Source organism: Arabidopsis lyrata (genome assembly GCF_000004255.2).
Source record: "Arabidopsis lyrata subsp. lyrata unplaced genomic scaffold ARALYscaffold_3, whole genome shotgun sequence".
NCBI lineage: Eukaryota > Viridiplantae > Streptophyta > Magnoliopsida > Brassicales > Brassicaceae > Arabidopsis > Arabidopsis lyrata.
In genome coordinates this window covers 10,374,189-10,383,479 of record NW_003302553.1, presented here as the reverse complement: position 1 = coordinate 10,383,479, position 9,291 = coordinate 10,374,189, and the positions used below count along the sequence as shown (strand labels likewise).

The 9,291-nt window shown below is 38.3% G+C and overlaps 2 protein-coding genes across 2 annotated transcripts; both read right to left on the bottom strand.

Annotated features, from left to right (window-relative positions):
- Positions 1-615: 615 nt before the first annotated feature.
- On the bottom strand, positions 616-1,674 carry LOC110229930 (receptor like protein 30-like). The gene has a single exon (XM_021031105.1). It carries the CDS (start codon positions 1,672-1,674, stop codon positions 616-618), a length of 1,059 nt encoding a protein of 352 aa, XP_020886764.1.
- A 3,749-nt stretch (positions 1,675-5,423) lies between these two features.
- On the bottom strand, positions 5,424-6,441 carry LOC110230429. The gene is made up of 2 exons (XM_021033308.1): positions 6,321-6,441; positions 5,424-6,243 (listed from the first exon to the last, which is right to left on the bottom strand). Exons 1-2 carry the CDS (start codon positions 6,429-6,431, stop codon positions 5,950-5,952), a joined length of 405 nt encoding a protein of 134 aa, XP_020888967.1. The 5' UTR covers positions 6,432-6,441; the 3' UTR covers positions 5,424-5,949.
- Positions 6,442-9,291: the final 2,850 nt, after the last annotated feature.

Below are 9,291 nucleotides of genomic sequence, written 5' to 3'. Positions count from 1 at the left end.
AAGAATCAAAGAACATCAATGAGATGAATGTTGATGGATTACAAAGCTCATTGATGGTTCATGAGCAGAATCTGAGTCGACACACAGGAGATGAACACGCGTTGAAGGTGGAAAGCCAGTGGAAACCGGAAGGAGGAAGAGGCCATGGTAGATCTCCATATCGAGGAAGAGGAAGAGGAGGATACCAAGGTCGTGGAGGTGGAAGCTCGGGCTACAACAAGGAACATGTGGAGTGTTTCAAATGTCACAAAAAAGGACATTACAAGTCCGAATGTCCAGAATGGGAAAAGGAAGCCAATTTCGTGGAGATGGAGGAAGATATGCTGCTCATGGCGCACATCGACGAAATTAAGGGAGAAGAACACATATGGTTCCTAGATTCGGGGTGTAGCAACCATATGTGCGGGAACAAAGACTAGTTTGTTGAACTAGATAGTTCCTTCCGCCAAAATGTGAAGTTAGGTGATGACAGGAGGATGATGGTAGAAGGAAGAGGAAATCTGCGACTGGAGATCAATGGCTCTATCTCAGTAATCACATCGGTTTACTATGTCCCAGGTCTGAAAAATAATTTATTCAGTCTGGGACAACTGCAACAAAAGGGCTTGAAGGTTGTCATTGATGAAGATGAGGTATTTGACCTTCAAACTTGTTATAGGAAAGATAAATGGAATTGAGGTTGACTAATTTAGATATTGATCTAGGAACTCTCCCTATGAAATTGTTATGGCTAAGATCTAAAGAATTGAGATGTCGTAGTTTCCATATAGATCTAGGGACTCTCCCTCTGAAATTGTTCTGGCTTAGATCTAAAGAATTGAGATTGTGTAATTTCCCTATAGATTCTGGAACTAGCCCATCAAAATTGTTGTCGCCAACAGTTAACACTCCAAGCTTAGATGATGAAGAGATATTCCCAAAATCAAGAGTTCCCTCGAATTGGTTTTCATCTAAATGAATCTCGACTAACGAAGAAATCATGAGCAAGAATGAGGGAAACGAGGATTTGACGTGATTTGAGTTGAGGTCTATTTCGGACAAGTTGGTTAAATTGGCTAATACTACTAAACCACCAGTGAATTGATTTTCAAAGATTTCCAATTGAGAAAGCTTGGATAAGTTGGCAAATGAAGTAGGAATATTACCTCTAAGATCATTACACGAAAGATCCATGTATCCTAGTTGGTTTAGGTTACCGATTGAAGCCGGAACTTCACCAACTAATTGATTGAAAGAAAGATCAAGATATGTGAGATGAGAAAGATTTCCAATGGAAGAAGGAATCTCCCCTTGGAGATTGCATTTTGAAAGCCTTAGCTCACGAAGGTGTTGAAGTTTTAAGAGACTTCTACTGCTGGATTTCAAAGAGGTGTTGGTTGCAGTACTAAGGGAAATGAGTTGTAGTGATATCACATTTCCCAAGTTAGCATCACATGTGACACCATCCCAAGAACAGCAGTCAACGCTCTTGTTCCATGAAACAGTTGTTACAGGATAGCTGTCGTTGGAATGGACCGGGAACTCCTTTTTTAGCTCCAAAAGAGCATCTCTTTGGTCGGGGCGGCACAGGAACCGTGTGGGAGAAGCAATGGTGTTTGGTAAGGGAAGAAGGCAAAAAAAGAAATAGATGGTAAGAAAAATACCAAGAAAACAATACGATTGGCTTCGAATCATCGTCTCTCAATTTCTTTTTTTGAGAAACAAAGATATTTTGTTTGTTGAATGGTAAGTGATAGGCATAAAACTCACTTATATGTAAGGAGCTTGACTTTGACTGGGTAAGTCTTTCTATGCATTAAAGTAGGAAAATTGTGGAATAATTTGTTTTTACGTCCCTTTTCTTTTAGTGAAAATTTTTTCTTAGCACAAAAGCTAATTTTAATAGTTTTTGGTGATAAATGAGGAAAGTTATTTTCATTCAAAATATATATATGAAGAAGGTTATATTTAGAAATAATTTTCATTCAAAATATTTTTATTGGTACTGTCTCTTTCTCTATAGGTCGAACATACGAGGTGCGACTTTCAATAAAACACGAACTTGTGTGTCCAAGTAAATGCCCTGAGAATTGGGTTTATCATTTAAATAAGTCATGAGATGAAGACAGTGCAAAGCCACTCTTCAAAGTTTATCTTACTTTCTAAGCAAGTCTACTGAGAAAAATAACTTTGTGGCCGACAAGATTTCTCCACAAAGATAAAGATTCTGTAGACTCAAACTAGAGATTGATATAAACGTGATTCAAGACACTTTGTTAAAGCTTAATTTAATCTAACATAGGCAACCAACATTGACCATATTACAAAAAACGGTGAAAACATCAAAGCTTATAACATTGACAACGGTGAAAATTACAAGGAAGGAACACCTAGCGAACTAGGTTACCGGAGTACAAACTTGACGAACCCGCCAGATAGATGGGCTTAACGAGATATAATAAACCACTTGTGTTTGTATGAAGTGAAGATACGTCCGATCACTAATCCACAAAACACACCAGGTCCAAATGCTATCGCGGCTGCTATCCAGTTCAGCATTGGCTCTTCCTACTCCAACAAAGATTCCTGGGTTGCTGTAAAGTGAAAGATCCATGGTGAGAAAAGCAGAAGCTATATTCGAAAGCATGAAACAGAGAAGAGAAGCGAACGAGTTTACCTTTGCGATGATGTTATTGTTATGTATGTACAAGAAGAACGGTAGGTTTGAAGAAGCGACTCAGATAGCAAAACAGATGAGAGAGATGAAGATTCTCACTGATCCGTTGAGTTACAACAGCGTTCTCGGTTTATTCGCTTTAGACGGGAGATTCAAAGAAGCTGTTGAGACTTTCAAAGAGATGGTTTCATCCGGAATTCAACCCGATGACTCAACATTCAAATCACTTGGAACCATTCTTATGAAACTCGGGATGTCGAAAAAAGCTGTTCGTAAGATCGAAGAAATTAGGAAAAAAGAGATGAAGCAAGGATTAGAATTAGCTGTGGTGGGATTGGAGATTGCGACGACGACGAGCTTTAGTGTTGAAAAGTTTTGGTAGATATTTAGCTGTGTTCTCTATGTATATAAAAACCGTTATAAAGACTATGAAGCGGGAGATTTCATTTCTTCATGATTATACAAAATTGAACTGAAGAAAAAAAAAAAAAAGAGATAAGTTGCAAAGTAGTCAGTTTTTTTAACTTAATTGTAAAAGTAGTCGGTTTACTATTTACCATGGGTTAATTACGGGTCAGACGCCATGTTTTATGTGTTTCTTTCGGGTTTTGACAAAGTGGGGAAAGGCTTTCACCATTTGACAATTATGTCAATTTCAGACGAAAATGTCCTTCTAGCCGAACCGGTGTACAGTGACAGCGAACGAAATCGTCAGGCGAGTTGGTTACGTACATTGTATATCGTTAGCTACAGTACACGCGCTATGTACAGTACACTCTCGTTAGCTACAGTGTAAAAACAAAATTAAAAAATAGAAAAATATAAATAAATAAGATCATTATTATTATTTTTCACCTTTTTTTGTTTTTCACATTTTTGTCTCTTTTCATTTTTAGAAATATTTATTATTTTTGTACTTTCAATTAAAATTTAATTTTTTCTATCTTTTAAGATCCATTTTCATATATATTTTTACACTCTGAATAATAATTTATTTCTTAATTTTAATCGTGTTGTCGAAGATAATTTAAAACTAACAATATCATGTACTCATGTGTACGTACACAGTAATAATTTGTGTGCGTATATGTATATAAACATCTAAATAATTTGTATATTTATGTTTAAAATATTTTTTGAACATAAAAACAAAATATTCAAACCATGTACGAACTACACCTAAAAAAGATACCTAAAATTAAAGAATCAAACCGAACCTATTCGAAAAATATGAACTGAACCCGAAACTGACAAAATATCTGAATGAAATTAAACTTTTATACCTGAATAACCATAACCATAGTTGAAGAACCAAAACCTAATCCGAACCAAACTGAGAACCGAATGGGTATCCGAAATATAGTTATATACCAAACATATGAATTATATTTAGACATTTATATCACAATTACCCAGATTACAATTATAAACACATAGGTGTCAATTATTTAAGACAGAAAAATATCCAAATTTTTTACTTATATTTGTCAAACAAAAAATTACGCAAATTTTATTTAAATTTAATAAATTTTAACTTTTACCAATATTTTGGGTACCCGGAACTGAACCAAAAATATCTGAAACCAAACTGAACCAGACCAAAATTTTAAGATACCAGAAATGGATATAAAATCATTCTACCCAAAGTACCATGTACCAAAAGAATCTTACTAGAAACCAAACCAAATATCTTAATGTTTAGCCTAGTACGAACTATTATGCTGACTTTGTGGGACGACACAAATATCAGTATTGACACAATATACCAGCATACATAGGTGCACACACATGCTTATTAGAGAAGTTAACATACACAAGTACATATATTGGTGATTATGTAAGTAAACATGTAGTACTGTGTACGTGAAAGACAGATAGTAACCGTGACAGAGAAATGGTGTCATTGCCCCATGTGTGAGGACTTGCAGGAAGATAAGTATAAACTAGGGAAAAATGTCGTTTAATTGCTGAACTTTCAAAAAATGGCCGTTTAATACGTGAACTTCTCATGTGGCCAGTTTAAACACGAACTTAACGTTGACCGGCCATTTTAACTAAATGTCTTCGTTGACTACGCCAAAACGCCACACCGTTAGCAGTCACTAACTGAGCCGATAACGGCTGTTAGCACCCGTTAACAGGTCTCCGTTAGTCCCGAAAACGATGTCGTTTTACTCTTAAACCAAACCCCAAATCGAAATCGATTTTATCCCCTTTCATAAACCTCAAATCCCTAAATTTCAATTCTTTGAGCTTTCAATCTCTCACTTCATCGTTCCCAATTTCAATTTCTTTGAGCTTTCAATCTCAATCTTCATCGAATTCTCGAGAGTGAGCTCAAGAAATGAGTTGCAGTTCTGGGAATTCTTGTGTTAAAGACGGTGGATGTGGCTTCCGTGGGTTTCCTTCGAAGTGCCATTGCGGGTTAGACGTCGTCATCTATACATCGGCGACGAAGCAGAACCCTGGAAGACCTTTCTTCCATTGTCCAACCAAACAAGATGTAAGTAGATTTGATTTTATATCTTCTTGTGTTTCGAAAATTGTTCATAATTTGTTTGTAGATGCACATGATCATTTGTTTAAATGGGTCGAAGATGGTGTATACGAGGAGGTTGTTGATGCTCTTCCAAAATTCTCCATCATTGACAGCCAAATAGAGAATGCCAAATCGGAAGTTGCTGTCGAGATTGAAGAGATAAAGGTCATGATCAAAGAATTGAAGGAAGAAGGAATGTGGAGCAAAAAGGAAATAAAAAAATGGAAAACGATGATCAAAGTGTGTTTAGTGAGCCTTTGTGTTGCTGTCATTGTCTTTGTTATCCTACTGTTTGGTGTTGGAGACAAAAGACATAAGTTAGTTCTTGGTTACTAGGTGTGCATTAGTGTCTTATATGGTTTGTGTCTTTGTCTTTGGTCTTGGTTCATGTTTCTCTCGTTTGTGCCTTCTCTTGTTTTAGTTTTGTGTTGTGTCTTGTTTGTGTCGTGTCTTGTATGAGTTTGTATCTTTTGCAATGAAATGGTATTTCTGAAAATGAGAAGTTAAGAGAGAACCATTGATAGAACCATTCATACATTACAACAATGATGTCATAGACACAAAAAGAAAGCCGAGTGGAAGATCATGTCATAAAGACAAGTTCAAACAACAAAAAAGAAAGCCGAGTGGAGATCATGTCATAAAGACAAGTTCAAACAACAAAAAGAAAGCCGAGACTAAGCTTATGTCAGCTAACAAAAATATACCCTGACTAAGCTTAAGTTCAAACAAGAAAAAAAAACTGAGACTAAGCTTAAGTGGAACACTCAAACCATGATGCCAATCCACCAAGTCCTTGTGCTTGTGCTTGGGGTTGTGCTGCTGCTTGTGCTTCTACAGATCCATGTCTTCTATCAGGTTGTTCTCTTTGTGATGCTCCACTTGATGCCATAGATCCTTGTGCTCCACGACCTGTTACCCTTTGTCCTTCTGATCCAAGATGAACCTGTGATCCGTGTACTTGCTGATCTTGTGATCCTTGTAGAGGTTGTGATCCTTGATAAGATTGTGATCCTTGATAAGATTGTGATCCAAGCACATGTGGTTCCTAAGTCAAATGTATGAGATTAGAAGACATGATTTAAGTGAGCTGTCAAACACAAAAAAAGCATAAGAGTCACTAACCTGATTTTTCCTGGGACGACCTCTTGGTCTCTTTGGTTGATTATTCAAGACAGTTGCATTTTTGCAACCCTGCTTGTTGTGTCCTTCTTGCAGGCAGTTAGAGCATGTCATGATTCTCTTTTCCCGGAACATCTTGTTCTTATTTTTAGAAGAGACAGAGGCAGTTTCATTTCTTCCTTTCCTCCTAGCATAGTTACTTGGCCTCCCTGAGTTGCCTTTTCTCCATGGTGGTGGCAAGACAGCTAGCCTATTTGTTCTAGGCCACAATGGCATTCCCTGGACAGGCCTTATACCATTCCTATAAGTTTCTCGCCACCTTACCTTAGTGTAATAATCACTTACATAGTCTTCAACTTTTTCTTTTCTACCTATTATCACACAAGCCGCATGAACACAAGGGATCCCAACCATCTCCCATTTCCTGCAACCACAAGTTTTCAACTCCATATCAACAAAGTAGCCAACACCATTCACATATATCTTATGCAAATTTTCTCTGGCCATATATCTCTCGCAATTACCAACCCCAGCTATCATCTTCTCAATTTCTTCATGAGCTCTCTTTGTGAACATTGTCTTCAACTTCTCAGCAATAAGAAACCTCTTTGCAGTTCTGACCATACATTGCCTCCTGATGTCCTCTAGCAAATCCAATATTGGCTTCCTCCTGGCCTGTCTAATAGTCCTATTGAAAGACTCACTTAGATTATTTAGGTTGTCATTGCAACAGGTACCTATTCTGAAGAATGCTCTGGACCATGTCATAGGACTAGTACGTTGCAGAGATTCATAAGCCTGGCGATTGTACAACTTAAGCTCCTCCTGGTGATTATTGAACTCCTCTACAGTGTAGCTGCGTGCTATCTTCCAAAATAGACGCTGAAGCTCTATATCATGGTTGTCTCTCTTCCAATTATCCATGATGTGTTTTGAACATTGACGATGCTCAGCTTGTGGAAGTATGGAGTGGATAGCTTTGACAAGACCCTGCAATAAGACATAGCTTACAAACCTTAAATAAAACAACATAAAGAAATCACAGAACATAATACAAACTTGGATAAAAACTCACTGATTGTTTATCTGAAATGACTGCTAGATTTTGCATTTGACACAGCCCCAAACTTCCAGCTAGTTTTCTCAAAAAGAAGTCCCAGTTATCATCGTTTTCTATCTCCACAATTGCCCAAGCAATAGGAACTATCCTATTATCACCATCTCTGCCAACTGCAGCTAGAAGGTGACCTTTTATATCCCATTTTAGAAATGCTCCATCTATTCTTATCACAGGTCTACAAGTCTTTTTCCATGATTCTTTTTGAGCTTGAAAACAAATGTAAAGACGATAAAACCTCTGCTTCTGACCAATGGCTGCCCCTGCAATAGTTTCTATCTCAAACTCTGTCCCTGGATTCTGCTTTAACACCTCTGCTTGATAATCCCAAATTCTTACAAAATGAGCATCATGGCTTGCATGTCTAGCTTTCAGCACTTTAGTCTTGGCCTTAGCACACTGGTCTGGAGTCACTTCCAACTTGTATTCCCTCTTAATCTCAGCAGCCATCTCAAACTTGGTAAGCTTTGGATTCACTCTCAGCCTTTCCTCAAACAACAAAGCAATGGAGGACCTCTTCGACATCTTTGAATATCCTGACCTTACACATACATGCTCATTGATATATCTTTTTATTTGCATCTTATGCTTCCTCTTCTCATATGCACAATAAACTCTCCATGGACATGCAACACCTTCATCATCTACATAACAACACTTCGCAGCAACAACCATAGCTTCAGACCTAAAGAGCTTATTGTCATACCTTGTCTTTAAAGAGTACATCAAAAGTGCAAGCTTGAAGTCTTCGGGAGAGTTGTAAGTTTTCTCCAATTCTAGCAAAACCTCTGGATCATCAGCACCTCTACCAGCTTCCTCTTCTCTAACTCCGTCTTCATCTTCGTCATCAGATGACAAAGGATCTGGAATCTTGTCTTCGTCCCATATATCATCTCCACTATCCGAGTCACTACCAGCTTCATCTCCTCTAACAGCCTCTGGGAAATCTTCTGCAATGTTGAAGTTAACATCTTCTTCAACAGCTGCTGCATCATCATCGCTATCTCCACCACATGTTTCATCAACACCACCATTATCATCATTACTTTCACCACCTGCTACATCGAAGTCTCCGACAACCATCTCTGATTCGTTTCGAGCTTCAACTCCAGCATTATCATCATTACCTTCACTAACATCACCGCCTACTGCATCATCAACAACATCGCAGTCTTCATCACCATACACCGCACAATCATCTTCAATGTCAGGGACGGGGTCTGGTTCCTTTTCAGGATCTTCACCGTCCTCTAAGACCCTGACTTTTCTTCGTTTTCGACGCCTGCCTCGACCACGAGCTTTGTTTCCACCACCTGTCTCCGAAATCTCTTCCGCCGGTGGAGCTTCAACTCCGTCTCCGACAACCATCTCCGATTCACCTCGAGCTTCAACTCCAGCACCCACAACACTCTCTGCTTCGCCTCGTATAGGAGATCCAACACGCACTACGACGCCATTCTTCCTAACTAATACCATTAGAGAAGACAATTTGAAGATTTCGGATTTCTGGGATTAGGGTTCTTAATTTGGGGATTTTGAAAAATTAGGGATTTCAAAATCGATTTTGGGAATTTAGGAACTTTGCTTCTGGCTAAAACGACGTCGTTTTCGGGACTAACGGAGACCTGTTAACGGGTGCTAACAGCCGTTATCGGCTTAGTTAGTGACTGCTAACGGTGTGGCGTTTTGGCGTAGTCAACGAAGACATTTAGTTAAAATGGCCGGTCAACGTTAAATTCGTGTTTAAACTGGCCACATAAGAAGTTCACGTATTAAACGGCCATTTTTTGAAAGTTCAGCAATTAAACGACATTTTTCCCGTATAAACTATCATAGACAAGTGAACATGTTTGTGTC

Excerpts from the sequence above, each read along its gene's own strand:
- LOC110230429 (XM_021033308.1), bottom strand. The coding sequence starts at position 6,431 with ATGACATGCTCTAACTGCCTGCAAGAAGGACACAACAAGCAGGGTTGC. Across the intron at positions 6,244-6,320 it reads GTCGTCCCAGGAAAAATCAG|GAACCACATGTGCTTGGATC; the intron begins GTTAGTGACTCT and ends CATTTGACTTAG.
- LOC110229930 (XM_021031105.1), bottom strand. The coding sequence starts at position 1,674 with ATGATTCGAAGCCAATCGTATTGTTTTCTTGGTATTTTTCTTACCATC.